Source organism: Canis aureus, chromosome 32, assembly GCF_053574225.1.
Source record: "Canis aureus isolate CA01 chromosome 32, VMU_Caureus_v.1.0, whole genome shotgun sequence".
NCBI classification, from domain to species: Eukaryota; Metazoa; Chordata; class Mammalia; order Carnivora; family Canidae; genus Canis; species Canis aureus.
In genome coordinates, this window is record NC_135642.1 from 36,172,003 (window position 1) to 36,194,614 (window position 22,612).

General features: G+C 38.4%; 1 protein-coding gene across 2 annotated transcripts in view; it reads right to left on the bottom strand.

Moving 5' to 3' along the window:
* The window catches only part of AAGAB (alpha and gamma adaptin binding protein), a 52,774-nt gene that overhangs the window by 11,913 nt on the left and 18,249 nt on the right, over positions 1-22,612 (bottom strand). For both annotated transcript variants that reach the window (XM_077881625.1, XM_077881624.1), the window contains exons 4-5: positions 22,341-22,430; positions 19,111-19,194 (exon numbers count right to left, since the gene is read on the bottom strand). In XM_077881625.1, coding sequence (XP_077737751.1) covers positions 19,111-19,194; positions 22,341-22,430 — 174 coding nt within the window. The remainder of the gene's footprint in view (positions 1-19,110; positions 19,195-22,340; positions 22,431-22,612) is intronic.

The following is a 22,612-nucleotide window of genomic DNA, read 5'->3' on the forward strand; positions in this document are numbered from 1 at the left end:
ATACCCCAACGGTGGCAGCAGGGCCTATGGTGCCCACATACTCCTGCATCCCCTTTCACCTCCTCATCCAACTTGCTCACTCTGCCAGGAACGTTCTAGGCCAAATGCTTGGGTGTGCCCCATCAAGTGCTTGACACCAAGCACTAAGGTGTCATCAGTGGAGGCTCAGAGGTCAAGAGAAGTAGAGCCACGTGGTGTCTCACATCCATGGCTATACGAGGTTTATTTAAACATCAGCATAATTCCTTCTTTTTTGGTCAATGTGCTATAGATTTCAAAGCAGATGTATACAATACAATACTCTGACAGGGATTTTCGATGTTGTGAAAGTTCCTATAGTATACTTGAGACTCTTCGTACAAAAGGCATTATCCAAGTAACAGAGAATTGCTGTAAGAGACCTTTCACTTCTATTACTGGAAATACACGGGGCTTGGGGTAATTTTCAAAATCCAAATCACAAATCTCTCCATATTCCAATTTCACAGCTTATGTTTTTCCTCTGTGGGGCATTACCTAAACTTGGCAGGCCAAGCTGCAATCCCTGAAGAATAATGCAATATTGTGTCAGTTTAGGCAAGTGATTAGATCAAAACAACCTATTTAAAATCCCTCATTTTTTATAGTGACTGCTTCCAAGGAGGGTGTCTGGGATGGACAGGAGTTAGGGAGCTAGACTCAGCACTGCAGACCATGAACCCTTGCGTGCCTTCTGATTTTTGTTTCATGTTCACGTGTTTACCTACTGAAAGATTTTTTTTAATATAATGATTATATGCCATGTGTATTTTATCACAAAAAAGAATGCCCCACTTTTAATAATGGATATGATGATGAAAAAATCTGAATAATGGGAAGAGAACTGAGCTACCAGTCAGAAACCCTGGATTTCACTCCTGGCTGGGCCTACAGTGTGACCTCGGGGCAATTAATCAATCTTTCTGCATCTCAATTTTTTGCTCTGTAAAATAAGAGGAATGCTATTCGTGGTTGTTAAGGTCCTTTCTGTTCTAGAAGCTTGTGATTTTATGAAGAGGCACTCTTTAGCCTCTTATAGTAACTTTGAATCAGCTGAGTTTTTTTTTTAATTACTAAAAAGAAAAACAAGAACCTTAAATTTCCTAATCCTTTTAAGGTTCACAGATGACTACAAGTTTATAATCAGGTATCAGGCTAATTATAATAAGCTGGAAGGATTTTTGCTCAGAATTTTCTTATAAACAACAGAGAAAAGAAATCAAACTGACAGTCCACTATGGTACACTGCTTATATTTTAAGGTTAGAAACATCAATTTTCATGATTAGAAAAACAACTCATTTTTGTTCATCCAAAGCAGATTGCTCGCATATTCATGTTGCTCAAAAAAACTTGGATGATATTTTATACACCTACGGTTTTAAGGAAACTCTCAATCCTGCCTGGTTGAAAACGTGTTTAGCAAAATTCTGCCCATGTGCACCCACTGTTAAACTATTTTTCTCATAGGAAAGGACTACATAAAACTTTCCTTGTTTGCCAGATTTTTCTCCCCAGGACTCAGGGCATGGAAACACCATCCCTGATAAGAATTTATTCCTTTAGCAGGTAATTGGTGAAACTGGCTCTAGCATCTCTGGTTTAATGGTGCCACAAAATACTAGATTAATCTGGAAGGGCTAAATTAACCCATCTACTGAACTGATTCTTCTGGAGCTTCTGAGTTTCAGAAAAGGAAAAGTTGTTAAGTGGTATAAAATAAATCATTCTGGAGCACACAGTAAGTATATTAAACTCTAGTCCTAAAAACATCTAATTCAATTCCAGATTACTAACATAGCACCTGTGGAATACTAGATTTTAAAAAGTATGGTATCATTAAAAAAAAAAAAAAAAAAATCTAGTGGTGCTGGTCATTAGCACAGAATTCTTCCAGAAGTGTCAGAAACAAAGTTATAGCCTCTAAAATAAAGATTTGAAGTGCCTTGGGGAGGAGCTTCTACTTATATATTTTTTATAAGAAGTTTCCAGAACATTTCATATATATGACATTGTTTGGATACCTCTTCATAGATCTAAAAGCATGGTATTATTATAGAAACATAAAATGTACTCCACACAAGTAATTATGACTTGTATTACATGAAATACTTGGACAACTGAAAACCTGGGCTAAAAGGGAAATTTCAGCATAGCGCTAAATATACAAAGGATGCTGAAAAATCTGCTGACAGCTGTATATGACTCAGACAGAGGCTGCAAGCATAAAACACTAAACAGAGAAGTGTTTACTTCAAATGTATACACATGGCTACAATATTAAGAATTTCCATGGCCACACCCCTAAAGTGTCTTAAATGACCTGTTAAATATTTTCTGTATTATATTCTGCTTTTATTTCTTGAAAGCAATCATTTGGCATCATCTTAAGAAGTTCAACTGTTCCCCATATTTTAAGTTTTCTTTATATCCTCTTTCTCTCCCCATAGAATATTTTACTTTCCACCATATGATACCATGACCAAATTACACCACAACTAAGATAGTTCAACTTACATAGAGAAGCTGTGCCTATTTTTTGAATGGTATTTTTAGATCACACCAAACAATCTGCATAAAAATTTATTTTAAGCAAGTATTCCATCAGAAATGATTTCACTAGTATTTGGGAAATAAGCCTATACTTATTTAACATATTCCATTCTGCCTGACATACTGAAATGGACATTTTTGAAATCAAAAAGAATTAAAAGAACTGATTTGTTCTAAGAAACTAATGCTTGAAAAGACAAAACTTTGATGCACTGTGGCTGGTGGTATCACTTGTTTTGAACCCACGAGAGTGAATCTGTGCTCACCCTCTGATACCTGGGACACCTGCTCACAAGTCAAGAATGGTTTCTGCCAATGCTTAAAGATAAAATGAACAGGACCACAAAGTAGCCAGGCTCTGCTTTTTCCCTTTTTCTTGATTGTAAATGAAATGTTCATTGTAGAAAATTTGGAAAACAGAAAAGTATAAAGAAAAAAATGAAATCATGAGAGATGCCAATCAATACTTTGGCATAAGTCCTCCTGGTCTTTTTCTTTTCTGTGCACGTACACGCACAAATTCTTAATAAACTAAACTAAACAGAAGAATGAGTCCTGTCTTTCCCAAAGTCGTAAAGGAAAGCTTTACACTAATTCCAATAATGGCTCCACTGTAGAGTTGTATCTACAGCCTGAAGCACACTCTTAAAAAATCCTCAAAGGAATGTTTTGAATCGAATCAAAAATCATTCAGAACTAAGTGTGAGGAATAACAAGAGCAAGGAAACAAGATGCTACCAGAGTGAAAAAGATGACTTCTTATGTGGTTTATAACCAGCTCTGAAAACTATCAAAATGTTTATCAAATGTTTATCAAAACTATCAAAATGTTTATCAAATGTTTATCAAAACTATCATGTTTTGATAGGAAAACTATCAAAAATGTTTTGCAAGTGGCTGCAGAAGGAGGCCCTGCCTCCAGGATAACAACCTGAAGAGACCTCCCACCATTCATTTGCTTAAGGACAATTTAGAGGGTGATTTTTTTTTTTTAAATAAAGCCTAATCACTGGACTCATTTATTCCCTTCCATCTTCTCTAACTGTTCACAATTCCCACTTTCCCTGTTCTCTTACATTGTTGTAAGACACAATTTCTTCCAAGTGATGCCTTCAACACAAAGGCATGCACATATACACTCACATGAATAGAGATCTACTTATTTTATTTTTGACCACAACATTCATAGACAAGCCCTAAGAGATTATTCAAATCATTCCTTCAAAAATTCCACAATATTAGGCATGGGATAAAAAGAACAACTCAGTCTGACTCAAGGAACATGGTTCCATAGAATGTGATGCTGGTATAATTCTATACTATCCTAGAGGGAAACTGGGATCAAGAGACACAGATGAGCAAGGCAGATAAAGACTCCACTAGAATCCTCTTCATTAACCATTTTTCCTCTCATAAATTTGATGTTTTATTTTCTGTTGACATTAAATTTAATCATTATTTATTTTTACTCTCTCTATAAAAAAATCATACTAAAGGCATTAGCCATCTACTTTCTCAGGAGAGTAGGGCAGAAAACAGGCAGCCAGATTAATCTTGTGTTTTTGGTACTTATTTCTTGCCACTGCTCTATATATCAGTTGCAATTCATTCCTTAAACTAGATTCTGGGATTTCTACTTTGGTATCTTGTCACCAAGTAAATTCAGGGGAACATACATTAATAGATGACTAATTTTTTTCATTTATAATGGGAACATAGAAAACTATCAAATGAAGGAATGTTTCCACTATTAAAATTTCACTCAATCCTTACCCATCTTTATCATTAGAGATTAAACTATAACAGATAAACTGAAAGTAAATTCTCAGGGCTTTTGAAGTCCAATCTCTACAATTATTGTTTGCCACTGTGGGATCAAAGTCACAACTCTGCAATATTTGTTCAGTGTAATCCCTCCTTTACTGATTAGTAACAGTGAAAGATCATAAAATCTCCCTTCCTTGCCCTTCACTCAGTGGTGGTATTTGTAGTAAAAAGACCCACTGAACACCCAAGAGCCTCAAGTACAGACTAAACCCTACATGGCCCTCATCAGTGCTCAGATGACAAAGCCTGGGATGGGGACCTCCGAGTAACACTAAACTGAAAGTTCAAACAAGGACAATGTGTATAATGCTACCTTCTTATATGAAACAAGTGACAACTTCATCTGAAAAACAAAACAACTCATCAGGCATCTATTAACCATCTTCTTTTCCCTGCCCTTAAAACCAAGTCTTATTTACCAAGTGCCTCCCAAGTTCCAGGCACAGTACTATGATACCTAGCTCTTCCAGTGATAACAAAGTACTCTGCAACCAACTCTTATGATGTACCAGACAAAAAAAAAAAGCAACCTCACTGGAGACCAGAAAAGGAGTAAGAGGGGTCTACTTTTTTTATAAAGATTTTATTTATTTATTTATTTTATTTGAGAGAGAGAGACAGAGAGGAGGAGTAGAGAGAGAATCTCAAGCAGACAACATTGGGCTCAATCTCACAACACTGAGATCATGATCAGAGCTGAAACCAAGAGTCAGATGCTTAATAGACTGAGCTACCCAGGTGAGGAAGAATGTCAGACATATTTGGCAAAAAGTACTGATCCTCCAGTTCTCCTTATTTTTTTTTTTTTTAAGATTTTATTTATTTATTCATGAGAGACACAGAGAGAGAGAGGCAGAGACAGAGGCAGAGGGAGAAGCAGGCTCCGTGCAGGGAGCCTGACGTGGGACTCGATCCTGGGTCTCCAGGATCAGGCCCTGGGCTGAAGGCAGCACTAAACTGCTGAGCCACCTGGGCTACCCAGTTCTCCTTTCCTGATGTTCATAAAGGGGATATTATCAAACTATAAATGATAGGCCCAAATGTTAGGCCCCCACAGCCATGAGCTCAGCTTTGACAGGGGCTGAGGGTAACTCAAGTAGACAGCTGAGGTTGTACCCACATCTCTTTTCTTGAGCCATAGCCAAGAAATGGGAGGCAAGGCAGTGAGCAAACTGATGTGGACACAGAGATCTGAAAAAGCAGAGCCCAAATGTAAAGGCAGTCCTAACCATTTCATTTCTTGGAGCATTGGAAGTCACACCTTCCACTCTATGCATTATGAATGCATACCTTACTTTATGAAACAAGACACTGGTAGAACCAAGAATATAAAACTAGGTTATTATAAAATAACCCAAAAGTTATGTCTCATACTAGGGAGATTTTCAAACCTCTTTCTCAGATAATAATTTGCCTACAATTTCAGCAGTATAATTTTACCTGTTTGCTTTTACAATATGAAATTAAGTAACAAAAACACATTAACTGAGTACCTTCTGTTTACATAAGTTTTCACTCAAATTGAAAAGAATAATCTCTTGTGACACTAAATAATTTAAAATAAACTATCTTTCACTCAAAAGTAATATATAAGTATTTATTACACTATCTGCAGCTTTTACCTATACTTTGGATTAAGTCAGAACAGCATAATAGAGGTAGTATCAACACCATTTCAGACAGCCTTTTAAAAGGGATTTATTTTAAATCCAACAAGAGAATATAACAATTGTAAATATCTATGCACCCAATATTGGAGTACCTAAATACATAAAGCAAATATTAACAAACATAAAGGAAGAAAGTGACAGTACTACAATAATAGTGGGGGACTTTAGCACCCCAGTTACATCAGCCAGATCATCCATGCAGAAAAATCAATAAAGACACATTAGACCAGATGGATTTAACAGGTATATACAGAACACCCCATCCAAAAATGACAGAATATACATTCTTTTCAAGTACACATGGAACATCCTCTAGGATAGATCCTATGTTGGGTAACAAAACAAGTCTCAATAAACTTATGATTGAAATCATGCCATGTATCTTTTCTGATCATGACAATATGCAACTAGAAATCAATTACAAGAAAGAAAAAAAAAACACTGGGGAAAAAGCGCAAGCACGAGGAGGCTAAAAAAACATGTTACTAAACAACCAAAGAAAGGGTCAATTAAGAAATCAAAGAGGAAATTAAAATATACATAGAGACAAATGAAAATGAAAACACAATGGTCCAAAATCTTTGGGATGCAGCAAAAACATCCCCCTAAGCAAATTTTCCTTAGAAAAAATTATAGCAATACAGGCCTACCTTAAGAAATAAGAAAAATCTCAAATATAGAATATAACATTACAACTAAGCGAACTAGGAAAAAGAGAACTAAGCCCAAGGGTAGGAGAAGGCAGGAAATAATAAAGATTAGTGCAGGAATAAATGAATTGAGAGCCAAAAAAACAATAGAAAAAAAATCAATGAAACCAACAGTGGTTCTTTGAAAAGATAAAAAACTGTTAAGCCAGACTTACTAAAAAAAGAGACAGGAGATCCATATAAATAAAATCAGAAATGAAAGGGGAAATAGCAACTAACACCACAGAAATGTAAAGGATTGTTAAAAGACTACTATGAAAAATTATATACCAACAACTTGGACAAGCTAGAAGAACTGGAAATATACAGTCTTCCAAAACTGAATCAGGAAGAAATTGAAAATTTCAACAAACTAATTACTAGTAATGAAACTGAATTGGTAATCAAAAAACTCCCAACCAAATCCAGGATTGACAAGTGAGTTCTACCAAATATTTAAAGAAGAGTTAATACCTATTCTCCTCAAACCATTCCAAAAAACAGAAGAAGGAAAGCTTCTGAATACAGAATACATTCTACAAAGCCAGCATTCCCCTGATACCAAAACCAGACAAAGACAACACAAAAATAGAGAACTAAAGGCATTGGCCTTTCATAGTCCCTGATGAATATAGATGAAAAAAATCCTCAGCAAAATATTAGCAAACTGAATTCAACAATACATTAAAAGGATCATTTACCACGATCAAGTGGGATTTATCCCAGGGATGCAAGTTCAATATCTGCAAATCAATGTGATTGATACATACCACATTAACTAAATGAAAAATAAAAATCATATGATCATCTCAATAAGATGCAGAGAAAAAAGCACTTGACAAAATTCATGACAAAAACCTCTCAACAGAGTGGATAGAGAACATACCTCAAAATAATAAAGGCTGTATGTGAAAAACCCACAGCTAACATCCTACTGAATGGTGAAAAACTGAGAGCTTTTCCTCTAAGATAGGAACAAGAGAAGGATGTCCATACACACCACTTTTAATCAACATACTACTAGAAGTTCTGCTCACAGCAAACAGACAAGAAACAAAAGGCATCCAAATTGGCAAGGAAGAAGTTAAACTATCACTATTTGCAGATGACATGATACTATACATAGAAAACCCTGAAGACTCTACTAAAAAAAACCATCAAAAGTAATAAATGAATCCAGTTCCAGGATACAAAATTAATATACAGAAATTGGTTGCATTTCTCTATACTAAAACAAGTAGCAAAAACAGACATTAAGAAAAATAATTATATTTACAACTGCACCCCCGCCCCCAAAAAAACAAAAAACCTAGGAATAAACTTAATCAAGAAGGTGAAAACTGTAAAACATTGATGAAAGAAATTAATGACAACACAATGAAATGGAAAGATATCTTTCTAAAAATGGAAAGATACTCCATGCTCATGGGTTGTAAGAATATTGTTAAAATATCCATACTACCCAAAGCAACCTATAGATTCAATGCAATCTTTATCAAATTACCATCAGTATTTTTGACAGAACTAGAACAAAATAATCCTAAAATTTATATGCACCCACAAAAGGCCCTAAATATCCAAAGCAATTTTGAGAAAGAACAAAGCCGTAGGTAGGTATCACAATCCCAGATTTCAAGATACACTACAAAGCTATAGTAATCAAAACAATATGGTACTGGCACAAAAACAGACATATGGATCAACAGAATAGAGAGCTTAGAAATAGAGCCAGACTCATAGTCAATTAATCTGCAACAAAGGAGGCAAAAATATACAATGGGGAAAAGACAGATTCTTCAACAAATGGTGTTGGGAAAACTGGACAGTTACATAAAAAGGAATGAAACTGGACCATTTTCTCAAACATACACAAAAATAAACTCAAAATGGATTAAGGATCTAAATGTGAGACCTAAAACTCTGAGAAGAAAACACAGGCAGTAATCTCTTTGACATTAGCCTTAGTAACATTTTTCCAGATGGGTCTCCTCAGGCAAGGGGGGAAAATAATCAAAAATAAACTACTGAGACTACACCAAAATAAAAACCTTTTGCACAGTAAAGCAAACGAACAAAAAACCAAAAAAAAAAAAAAAAAAAAAAAAGGCAACTATGGAAGAAGACATCTGCAAATAACCTGATAGGGAGTTAATATCCAAAATATGTAATGTATACAACTTAACACGAAAAAAAAATCTGATTTAAAATGGGAAGACATTTTTGCAAGCCAACAGACACAAGAAAACATGCTCAATATCACTAATGCACTAATTAGAGAAATGCAAATCAAAACCACAATTAGATATCACCTTATACCTGTGAGAATGGCTAGAATCAAAAAGATAAAAAACAAGTGTTGGCTAGAATATGGAGAAACGGGAACCCTTGTGTATTGTTGGTGAGACTATAAATCGGTGCAGCCACTGTAGAAAACAGTATGGAGAGTCCTCAAAAAATAAAAAATAAAAATACTATATGATCTAAGTAATTCCATTACTGGGTACTAACCCAAAGAATATAAAAGCACTAATTCGAAAAGGTACATGCACCCCTGTGTCTACTGCAGCATTATTTATAATAGCCAAGATATGGAAGCAACCCAAGTGTCCATCAATAGATGAATGGATAAAGAAGAGGTAGTGTATATCCACAATGGAATACTTTTCAGCCATTAAAAAGAACCGGATCTTACCATTTGTAACAACATGAATGTATTTAGACGGTATTATGCTAAGTGAAGCAAGTCAGAAAGAAAAAGACAAATATGATTTCAACTTATATTTGGAATCTTAAAAAAAAAAAGGAAAAACAGACTTATAAATAGAGAACAAACTGATGGTGCGAGGGATGGGGAAAATGGGTGAAGAGGAGTGGAAGGTACAGGCTTCTAGTTATAGAATGAATAATTATGAGGATATTAGCTACAGCAAAGAGAATATAATATAGTCAGTGATAAATAGCATTGCATGGTGACAGATAGTAGCCACACCTGTGGTGAGCACAGCATAAAGCACAGACTTCTTAAATCACTATGTTGTAGACCTAAAACTATTAACACTGTGTGTCAACTAAACTTCAATAAAAACATAAAATTTAAAACACTAAAATTAAATTAAATGGATTTATTTGATTTTTTTGGAAGGGTTTATTTTAAATGCAATAAGCAAAAAAAAAAAAAAAAAAAAAATCCAAATCTCAGATATGATCACTAATTCCAGTCTGTCTTCTTAAAACCTTGTTAAAATCCCCCACTACACCTAGGCTGAGGGGGCTCTATAGGGAATGAACTCATCTGGCTCTGCCAATATTTCCTATGCAGCCTGGGTAAATTATTTAACTACTCTGTGTTCATTTCTCTAACCAGCCAACAATATAAATCAACATACTGTAATGGAAAAACAACAATCCTGGTCAGGAGATCTGTTTTCTGGTCCTACCTTAGCTACTGACTGACTGTGTGAGTTTGGCCAAGTCACCTCTCCTCTCTGAGGCCTCACCTGTAAAAGTGTAAGATCTGTTAAAGGAAAATGTCCCACGAGCTGTATGCATGGGGATTCTACATCTTAAATGCCTTCACCTGGCTAATCCAAATACACTATCATACCAGATAAAATAATGTCCTTTATTAAATTCTACAAAATTCAATGAGTCAACCCACCTGGTCTAAGACTTGATAGAAAAAATACCGCATAGAAAAACACTAGGAAGAAAAACATGATTGCTCTCCAAGATACTAGTCTTGGAGTCTTGGATACAAATTCAGGCAAAGTACCTTCCCCACCTGAATTAGGTACAATCGCTGTTCATGAGAATCCATCGGCAGCCCCTTATGGAACTTATCTATTTTCTGCTTGGGTCATCTCTTAGTGTAACTCCATAAACTACCTCCTGTACGTTCAATAATGCTTTCATTTTATTTGTAATTGGTAAGCCATCTTAAGCTTTAGGAAATGTCCCTAAATTATAGTATCTAGGATTTGGGGAATCAAGTCCGTATGTACTCTATACTACTACAGATTCCAGTTAAATCCCTTCTCAGCTTTGGTTTTTCCAAACTTACTACTAGAGACAATCTCCATTCTTCCCATCCTCTTGACTGCTTCAGTAGCCCTGAGCTAGATTTTTTCCAATGCCGTTGGAACTTTCTTCACCGGCTAGGAAGAAAAGTGATCAAAAGGAAAGCCAGTAACAGCAAGAAGCAGAGAAAATACATCATCACCCAGAGAGAAAACTGTCATGACTATGCTCACTTTTATGACAAAGTAAAGCAAGTATCCTTTCCCCAAACTACCAGCATAAAAAGACACTTTATCTGCTAAGAATTCACAAAAGAATTCTTTGATTTCTCTATGCAATGAACTGCTTCTAGGACTATTTTCATAAAGTACTGAAGTACCTATTACTTGAAGCATTTAACCAAAAAAGATGAGATTTGGTTAAAAGATGGATCATCTGGCAAGAATGCTATAAAAGCCTTTCCTATACTGGAGAGAAGATACTAGCTCAAAAGTTCCTAAAAGTTTTTAATCCTCTTATCAAACAACTAGTAGTACTGGCTTACTGAAGTAATTATCACTGGGAGCCAGGCAAGTGTCTTGAGAGGGAGTGTGTAGCATTTGATATGCACTCCCATACCAGCAGTGCATCTCAGTTGAGAATCGATGGATTAAGTTACTCCTAAAATCTCCCCAAATATAAAAGCCTACTGATATTTCCACAAAGACTAGGGCAAGTGTCTAAGGCCTTTGCTATCATCATCTAACAGATGCCCCTCCTCCAATACTCCCCCCTCATGTCTTCATGTTAATTATTGTCATTTTCTCCAATACTACTTCTGTCTGAATTCCTAGCAAGCTCAACAGATATAGAGATGATTCAACAATCTTTCAGTTCATTTAATTTCTTTTACTGATGTTGTCCTCTACCCTACTTTGGCCATATATTCCCCGTCATGCACTAAGACCTTATCATTAACAGCTACAACCCCTCCATAATCTCAATTTCATGTATCCCACACTCTCTAACCACCACCTAATTTTCCAGCACACTCCCTCCCCACAGTGCCTCAATCCCACTATTCGCCAACTCCACCGGGACCTCAAAATTACCACCTTTTCACTGACCCTCTCCCTACTGATTTTCTCTTTCCCTTTTCTACCCAGTTTAAATTCCATGGTCAATCATTACAGTTCCTATCTTATGTATACTGTCTAATTCCTTGCCTTTCTCTTGCTGTGATACCCTTGCTTGGTAAAAGCACAACTGATAGGGACGCCTGGGTGGCTCAGGGGTTGAGCATCTGCCTTCAGCTCAGGGCGGGATCCCGGGGTCCCAGAATTGAGTCTCACTTCGAGCTCCCTGCATGGACCGTGCTTCTCCCTCTGACTATGTCTCTGCCTCTCTCTGTGTCTCTCATGAATAAATAAATAAAATCTTTACCAAAAAAAGCACAACTGATTACTCTATGCATGCACCCAGACAGCTTAAGGTAGCTGGGGAAAGCACACAGGCGCACAGACACAAAAGTTGCCTGGCTTCACTTCAAATTTACCATACCAAATTTCTAGTGGGCCCCTCCATGCTGTCTGGTAATCTTCCTTTATTTACATCCCTACATTCACCTTCTCTCTCTCTCTTCTAGAGAACATCCATATTTTCTTCTCTCACCTGAAATCCTAACACTACCCCTCCCTCTGCCCTCTCAGTTGGCTAACTTCACTGAGAAAATTTAAGCAATCACAAGAAACTTCCATAGATTTCCATATCAAATCTCCCTACCCAGCAACATTCGCACCCACATACTCCCTCCCTGCCTCTTTCTACAGATCTACTTTTCTTCTCCTGTCCAAAGCCAATCCTTCTGCTTTTCCAATAGAGCCGACCCCCTCACCTATTCCAGTGATTCTCCCCTCTCTCCTACCTCATCAGGTTTTGTCTTGGGGTTGTTTTTTTTTTTTCCTTTTTTTTTTTTTTTTCTCTCTACTGGACTTTCCCTTCAGCCTGTGGACATGCTCTTGCTCTCACCTTAAAAGCATGGTAAGACTGCGCCATGCTCTTTTCACTAGCTTCCATCTATTTCTCTGCAAAATTTTCAAGAGAGGTTGATAGTCATCGTCTCCAATTTCTCTCTTCCCAATTCCTCTCTCTCTCTCTTTTTTTTTTAAAGATTTTATTTATTTATACATGATAGACACAGACAGAGAGGCAGAGACACAAGCACAGAGAGAAGCAGGCTCCATACAGGGAGCCCAATGTGGAACTCGATCCCGGGACCACAGGATCACTCCCTGGGCCAAAGGCAGGCACTCAACCGCTGAGCCACCCAGGCTTCCCACTCCCAATCTCTTTTACACCTACTTCCCCAAAACTGCTCTCCCTCAAGGTCCCTGGTGACATTGCTAAATCCAAAGGTCAATTCTCAGTTCTCATCTTACTTGACCTATGAGCAGCATTTGGCATAGCTACCATTCCCTCCATCTTAAGAACACTCTGCTTAATCCTAGGACTCTACTCTCTTGCCTTTCCTACCTTGCTGGTCATTCTTGCTCAGTCTCTTTTGCTGGTTCCTTCTTTTCTCCTCATGTTGGAAATCCTGGGCTGAGTCCTTGGTCCACTTTATTCACTATACTTACTCCCCCTTGGAGATGTCATCCAGGCTCATGGTTTTAAATGCCTCTCTTTTGACACTCCACACATCTATCCAACTGGCTGCTTGACATCTCCACTTGGAAGTCTAGTGGCCAACTCAAGGTTAATGTATCCAAAGCTGAATTATGCAAATGTCACCCTGCCCCTCAAAGTCAACTTCATCTGCAGCTTCCTCATGGCAATCGATGGCCACCCATCCTTCAGATTGCTCAGGTCCCAGAGTCCTTGACTGCTCTCCTTCTCTCATAACTCACATCCAACCCATCAGGAAATCATGCTAGCTCCACCTTAAAAATCTATCTAGAATCTGACCTGTTCTTAGGTCTTTCATTGCTACAACTCTGATCAGGCCACCACTATGTCTCACCTGGAGAACTGCAATGGTCTCCTAATAGATCTCCTTGGCTCCTCCTCACCTCTATCACTTATTCTCCACCCAGTAGCCAGAGGGATCCTTTCAGACCTAAAGTCAGATCACATCACTCTTCTACTCAATGACCTAAAGATTACCTAGTTGACTTTAAGAAATGTCAAAGTTACGGGATGTCTGGGTGGCTCATAGGTTGAGCATTTGCCTTTGGCTCAGGGTGTGATCCCAGGGTCCTGGGATCGAGTCCCACATTGGGCTCCCTGCATGGAGCTTCCTTCTCCCTCTGCCTATGTCTCTGCCTCCCTGTGTTTCAGAAAAGAAAAGAAAAAGAAAAAGAAAAAGAAAAAGAAAAAGAGAGAAAAGAAAAGAGGCTAGGACACTGGTGAGTAAGTTACACCACCTCCTCATTCAATGGAACTCACCCATTGATGGCGGAGGCCAGGGTTGAATGACCAAAGGCATAGTGCCAGGCCAAAGGAGGCTCTCCAGAGACATGGCTGCTGTTTTCTGACCGTTAAATTATTTACAGGGCTGCATGACATTTTTGTGTTTGTCCAAGTCCCACATTGGACTCCTTGCAGGGAGCCTGCCTTTTCCTCTTCCTGCGTCTCTGCCTCTCTGTATCTCTCATGAACAAATAGATAAAATCTTTTTTTTTTTAAATGTGAAAGTTACTCTGATGGCCTACAAAGCCTTAAATAATCTGGTCCTCCACTTTTCTCTGACCTTCTCCTCTCAGCCACCGTGTGTTCCTTAATACACTTCAAACACATCAGGCATGCTTTCCCCTTAGGGCCTTTGTGGTAGCTATTCCCTATGACTGCTATGCTCTTCTCCCAAATATTCACATGGCAAAGTACGTCATCTCTTTCCTCAAATCTCAAGCTTTCAAGGAGACCTACCCTGACCACCCGAGTTAATAATGCAGTCTATCTAGCAATCTCAGTATCCCAAACCTGCTTTATTATTTTTTCTATATCACTTAACATCTTCTTAACATACTGTGTAATTTATTAATTGTGTTGTCTATTGACTACTGCCTCCCACCAGAATGAAAACTCCACAAGGACAGAAACTTTTGTTCATTTTGTTCACTGATGTATTCCAAGCGTGCAGCATAATGCCTGGCACACAATAAGTACTCAATAAATATTTTTTTAGTGCATGAAATTAACATTCAAAACTGGATTTAGATTACAGACCAGAGAGAGATTTGAGGTAGACAGAAGAAAAACTCAAATGGCCCAGATACACCTTGGGTCTCAATTATGCTCCTACACAGTTAGCTACTTTAAAAGGCTGTATTAGGGCAGCCCCGGTGGTGTAGCGGTTTAGCGCTGCCTGCAGCCTGGGGTGTGATCCTGGAGACCGGGGATCGAGTCCCACATCGGGCTCCCTGCATGGAGCCTGCTTCTCCCTCTGCCTGTGTCTCTGACTCTCTGCCTGCCTCTCTCTCTCTCTCTCTGCCTCTGAATTTTAAAAAAATAAAAGGCTGTATTATTATTTCTTTCAGATCTCAAGACAGATTATGTAAACACTGGCCACTTTGTCATAGTACTAGCCCCTACTAGACACCAAGGATGGATGAAAGGCAGTGCCCACTATTTTTGCCTTTGCCTCTAGGTGACTCTACACTCTGAGCTGTCTGGTCTTTTTCCTCCAGCTTTGTAAGTCAGAGAGATGACTTGCAAACAACACGTGATTTAGCAATGGGAGAAAGCAAGTCTGTCAGGGCTCATGTCACTTTCAAAATGCCTAATTTACTCCCGTGGATTAGGCACAGACTCTTACAAGTTAGAACTAGATGACTATCATTTATGTCAGTAGTTCTCAGACAGGGCTGCATATTTGAATTCCTAAGGCACTTAAAATATACTGTAGCTGCCCCTCCCTTCCAAGATAAATAGTCTGGGTGAGGCATAGACTGTAAAGGTGTTCCAGGTGATCTGAATGTGCAACCACAGCTGGGAGCCACGGATAGGGCTCAACTTCATTTTCTAGATTAAATATAAAACCCAGCCAAAATGAGATCTAAGGGCACACAGCTGAGTAGACAGTGTAAGGACTGGAAATTGCTGCTTGATTCTTTAGAGAAAAAGTGGTAAAAGTGAAATTTCATTACAACATAATAATGTGTAAGGCTAGATAAGTAAATGCTATTATTTTTATTAAAATCGTGGCATCTATGTTCACGAATGAGAAATTTTCTTTACTGGCAACTATCTTTAAGGATTTGGATCAGGGTTTGTTAAGGTAGCCTTAAAATGAATTAGGTACACTACCTATCTTCCTATACTCTAAAATCTTGTGTAAACATTTATTCCTTTATTAAAATAACTAGATAAACTTCCAGAAAAAAAAAAAAAACACCTCTAGTATTTCTAAAATCTTTCTTTACCTTGTTAACCAACTTTTTGATTTAAACAATTTTTTGGCTTAAAACACTTGCAGGCAGTGATGGCTGCGTAACAATGTGAATGTACTTAAGGCCTCTGAACTGTACACATAAAAATGGTTAACATAGTAAATTTTATGCTTTGTATATTTAACCACAATTTTTTAAAAGTAAGAGAAAAACAAAAGAAAAAGAGAAAGGAGTGGGGGTGAAAAAGATCTAAAGAAACAAATTTAACCAGTCTGAGCACCTGCTGGCAGACTTCAAGAAAAGCCTGCTGGGAGGAAGGATCAATTCACTGGGTACTCAAGACCACCAGCAAAGCAAGACTCTGTAAAGAGCACAGGAAGTAGGTCACCCTAGAAGAGTAACATGACCTAGCCCATAACCACACAGAGTTCGGTCTCTAATCTAAGATGTGGGGCTATACAAGGATATCCTTGACACTGCCTAAGACCTGGGTTGTATCCAAATGTCACTGGATTTCCACATCTAGGGCTCCTCCTATAGAGAAGATAGTTAAGTTTCCTTCATACCGCATAGTTCAGGATCCTCTTAAACGTGGAATTAAGCTAATGGCAGTAGGTTTGTCTTTTGTTAACCGCAAAACAATGTACCAACACTAAAGAGAAAAGAAGGTAGAGACGCTCTAGGAAAAGAGTCATGAAATATCCACAGTATGCCTCTTGGCTCTGCAATTCTCTTAAGAAATTGTGTAGTGTCTAAAACAAGTAGAACAGCATTTTTTCACAAAACATCTTTGACCATAATTCCAAGGTAATAAAGTGTATTCAGTCCAGCTTCTAAATTTATAGCCATAAATGCAAAGTACAAGGTAGTGCTTCTTTAATGTATAAACTGACTGGGGCGGTGGGGGTGGGTGTAGATTTTTCAAAAAGCGATAGAAGCCAAATAAGCTTCTCTGAAAATAGTTCTCATAAATTTAACAAGCACCACTGAATATAATTTTAGCCCAAATTGATACAGTTTATGTACCATACCTTAAAGAGATTTTTACAGTGAAGATAGTGTACGGCAATGCCCGTGATAAATGCTCGACAAGGATTTGCTCAGTGAATGAATGGGAAGGTCCAAGCCTCAATCTGAGTGTGTTTTGGTAACAGGGAGATGACAACATAGGCTAAAATCTAAATCTACCAGGGCCTTATTTTATTGCTACTATGAAAGAATAAAAATCCATCTTTGCAATTCAATGCAACAGATACGTTAGATTCCCCTGAGAAAGAATAATGTAGGGGGAGAGGAAGGACGAAGGGAAGCAAAGGGGAGGGAGCAGCTTACTATACCAGAAGGAGCTTCTCCAAGGATGACGTGGGTCAGGTCAGATCTCAGGCAAGCCAAAGGGCCCCAATCTGACTTAAAACTCAAGTGCCAACTGGAAATTGAGATGAAGTATTCTACTTTGCTAAAACTAATCTTCCACTCGACTCTCTTATCTCAGGGGAGATGGGGTAAGCTCAGTTTTAACAGGATTTTTCTCATTCTTTTCCAAAGTACTTCATCTACCGTGGGGTCCCTGTGGAGACAGCCAAGTGCTCCAAGACAGAGAAGAACCCCACCATCAGCAATTCCAGATGGATCACGTTAGAGGTTGAGCTGTATCCCCCATCAAGTTCAACGGGTGAAGTTCTAATTCCCAGTTCCTCAGCCTGTTACCTTACCTGCAGGTTTCGCAGATGAAGGTGAAGTTATACTGAAGTTGGGTGGGCCCTGAACTCAGTACAACTACTGTCCATATACAAAAAAGAAATCTAAACACAGACCAACATGCAGGGAGCATGCCATAGGAGGACTGGAGCTATGCCGCCAAGAGCCAGTGCACTGCCAGGAGCAAAAATCACACAGATTCCTCCTCGGCACCTTCGGAGGGAACATGGCCCTGCTGGCATCTCGGTTTCACACACCTGCCTTCTAGAGCTGGGAGACAGTAAGTACCTATCAGACTAAGCAGCCAGCATGTGGTCCTTTGCAACCACAGCCTCAGCACACGGATGCCAAAAGTGAGGGGGCAGCATGCACCAACCAGCCCACCCCCTGCATGCTGCATGTCAACTCTGGCTTTCCCGCCTCAGGGCCACCTTCCACCATGTCAGCCCGGGCCCCACTAACTCACTCTGCCTGGTTTCCTTGTCTTCAGGCTCTACCTTTACCAGCTTCAACTGCCAAACTCACCTGCATGTTCCCATGACAATAACCTTTGAAAGATGCCAACTTCTTTGCATCACTCTCTGGGTAAAAAAGCTCTAATGACTCACCAATAACTACAGGGAAAAGTCCAGATTGTCCTGCCTAGCATTTAGGCCTCCCTCTTCTAAGCTAGCTCCAACTGCTAAGGGACCCTGGAACACACAACCATTATTGTTGATGCCATGCTTCCTCCCCTGCTTGTCACTCCCCACCTTCAACAACCCAAATCTTGACCATCCTGTGAACACTACTGCTGACCTCTATCTACTTTCACCTTGATGCCCTCTCTCTATCCTCATGCCCAACGGCAAAGACCACATCTCTGACCACTATGTGTTTACTACTTCTGCCAACCTGCACACATCAAAGATTGCCTTGCATGGTTACCTAGCATGGTAAAAGTACACACATTGATTCCACAGCTGGACCGTGAAGTCCTTAGGCATAGGGTTCATATTTTACAATTTTGAGAGTATTTCTTAAAGTCAAAGACGATGCTAGGCTTATTATAAGCAAGCTCTAAGTTCCTAAATTCTTATGGAATTAACAAACACATATTATAAATTCTTAGAAATATTACTTTTGGCTCTTCCTTTAGCTGGGGACTTAAAATTGAACCAATCTACAGCTTTTATATGATCTTAATGGTTTCCACATATATACAGATAATGTAAAAGGTCCAAGGAACAAGAGAAAAAAAACTCCTTAGGACTTTTAGTGCCAAGTTACTTACCATTCTTCATCACTACATTGGACCACACGTTTGCATTCAAGGCTTGAATGATTCGCTTTACGCCTGTAGATTCTGGGAAGTCATCTAATCAGGAAGAAATAGATATATTTATACATACATTTATACACATATAGGTATATCCCCCAAGACATCATTTTAAATAACTGTGGCTTAGTCATCTTGCTCAGTTGGTACTTCACATTGTAACCTAGGTAGTAAAGAAAAACATAAATACAAAGCTCAGAGTTCCTGATAAGAATATCCTAGAAACTAAAACAATGAAACAAATGCACATTACAAAAGGTTTCTATGATAAAGTCATCTCTATCACCTCACTAATGGAATCCACTCATATCCTCCTGAAAATGTTAGTTCCTGTTAATTACACAATCCTGGCATAGCACTGGAAACACCAATTTTGGCTCTTTATGGAGAATGAGTTTCCTGAAGGCAGGAATGATCCTCTTGGTATGCCATAAAATGCTGTAAATATCCTACCTTCTCTTGGGAACCACAGAATAACTATTACTATTTATAATAGGTATTCAGAGAACAATTTGTTGATCAGAGAAAGATAGTTTAAGAGAAGTAAAATTACTATAACCATTAAGTGTAGGAGACAGGCAAGGGTCATTAAAGATAAAAACCACCAATTTAGTTTAGCTGGGGTTAGTACTGGTACTACCCTGCTTCTGGAATTTAACTGATACTACTCAAAATAACGGGTGGTAATCCCAGTTAGCATACGAATAGGTGATGTTCTTAGCTTGTAGATAGGTGTAGGATGGAAAGAAGTGTTGTAAGACTGAATATGGTAGATAATGGGAAAATTAGTTTTCATGTGGTTGGAGGAGAAAGTCTCCTAAGAGCTTACAGAGCACAATCCACCTAGAACCTGTGTCTAATGGCCTGGCTGGGCACAGAACTAGAAGTCAGAAAATCTGAATTGGAACTCAGGTTCTATAACTTGTTAGCTATTTGATAAGGGCAAATCACGTATGCTATTCTCCAAGAAGAGTGGGGCTGATGCCACTCTGCACACCTCTCTCCCAGAGTGAAGAGGCCCTGGAACTGATAAATTTGCTGATGTAACAAACCCTCTAGGCAGAAATCACCACCTAACACGGTGCCTGAAGGACAGCAGTAACAACCTAAGAGAAATATGACGAGGATGAAACTGAAAATACCAAGATGAGTTTTATCATCATCAATGTTTAAATGAAGAAACAGAAGGCATGTTTACTTGAACTATGAACGATTCAGTTTTTAAAAGGATAACTAACACTTCAGATGGCAGAGCCAGAAACCAAAAATATGGTCTGAAATAAGGAGCTAGAACCAGTAAGATGAAATCTAATCCAAACATGCAGAAAGTTTCATACCAGAGTTAGAATACATGCATACAAAGTATACAGTTTGTGTTTAAAAATTCTAGGGAGGATTTCATAACTTCACCTAAAGATATGTCAAAAATCTATTTTAGGGCAGCCTGGGTGGCTCAGTGGTTTAGCGCCACCTTCAGCCCAAGGCATGATCCTGGAGACCCAGGATCAAGTCCCACGTTGGGCTCCCTGCATGGAGCCTGCTTCTCCCTCTGCCTGTGTCTCTGCTTCTCTCTGTGTGTGTCTCTCATGAATACATAAATAAAATCTTTAAAAAAAAATCTATTTTAATATTAAGCTGAATTAACACAAGCACATTGTTCAGACAAGGAGCAAGGAGATGTGTGGTGGTGTAAGGGAGAATAAATTACAAAATAAAAACAGATTTAAATAAATGACTCAAATGTGGACTTTCAAGGACAACAGGAAACAGGAAAAAGAAAATTCTAGTGTCAGAAATAAGCAATTTTGTACATGCCCACAAACATAAAACAAGGCATAAGTTTAGGGGATCTGGAAAGATGTGGGAAGAGAAACTGTACCTGTTAATTTTCAATTATTAAAAATGACAGGGAGGGGCAGCCCCGGTGGCACAGCGGTTTAGCGCTACCTGCAGCCCAGGGCGTGATCCTGGAGACCCTGGATCGAGTCCCACGTCAGGCTCTCTGCATGGAGCCTGCTTCTCCCTCTGCCTGTGTCTCTGCCTCTCTCTCTCTCTCTGTCTCAATAAGTAAATAACATCTTTAAAAAAAAAAAAATGACAGGGAGAAAAATCAGCCTTTTTATCCTATTCTCTGGCAGGGTTTTATTCCCAAAGGTAACATTTTGGAAAAATTCTAAGCAAGCCAGAATATAAAAAGAGATTTCTTAATTTCATTAAAAAAAAAAAAAAAAGGTTTCACGAAATGATTACTTATATCCTATCTATGTACTTTCATTCACATTGGTTGTCTCTTAGAATGTCTTTTGCAACAACTGATATCTTCTCAATGCCATGTCCCTACTGATAGTCTCATTACAAGCCCAGGACCTTTCTTATTTCTTCCTTATGGAGCAAGTGACATGTGAAAGTTCATGATGCCAACACAGTCTTTTGAATTTTGAATCTTTGAAACAGAAATAATCTCCCTCATCTCCTAAATATCACAGCACCAGTACATTTTTAAAATATTTATGACATTCCACTTGGCAATTCAATTGTTCATATCCGTGTTTATCTCTTGCACTAGACTATAAGGTTTTGGTGGGCTAAAACCTGTCTTGTCTTAGTAGGTCCCACAGCAGCTAGCACAGGTGTACTTGGAAGGAGAGAAGTTGAAAAGAAGAGCAGAGGAAGGGAAGAAACAGAAGGTCCAGAGTAAAGTGAAGAGCTACCCCAGGGGTGGGGGTGGGAGGTAGTGGTGGTATTCTGGGTCTGTTTTTGGTTTCACATAAAATAGGACATAAAGACAGGGCTGACATGCCCTCTAAAGTTCCTGGGACTTCAGCCTTAGGATAGGAGAAATTCAAAATAAGGAACATAAACTTTAACTATTTATAAGTCAAATCTTTTTTTGGCTGTGGACAAAGGATAAGAGATTGGTGAAATGACTAAGATTTAAGGTAGAAATCTCTATCTTTATCTATAAGAAATAAAAACAATATTTGAAAAGTCCTAACACATGTGGTAAAGCAAAAAAAAATGGATTTGGTTAATAGTAAGACCACACCAATGGGTTTTGCACAAATCTTTTCAAACAGCTGAGGAAAAAATGTTTTTTGAATTTCACTTTGATTCTTCCCTGGATTAAAATATTCCCTCATTACTGAATCTAAATGTCATGTTTCTCCTGACACATAAATACTTACCATCCTCCTCAGGCAACTCTTCCGGGCTAAGTTCTACCAATTCAAAGCCATGTTTGATACACCATTCTTGAGCTTTTTGCCGGTTTACACCTAATGTGCAAAAGAGTCCTCATAAGTAAAAAATTTTAAAAATAGAATATTGCTGCAATACTCTCCACAAATCTCGATGTTACCCCTGATGTAAGTTATTCTAAAGGCATCCAAAATAAATAGGAAAAAAATGATTTCTTGAACCCAAAGTGTCCATTCTCAAAAGTAAAATGTAAATATTA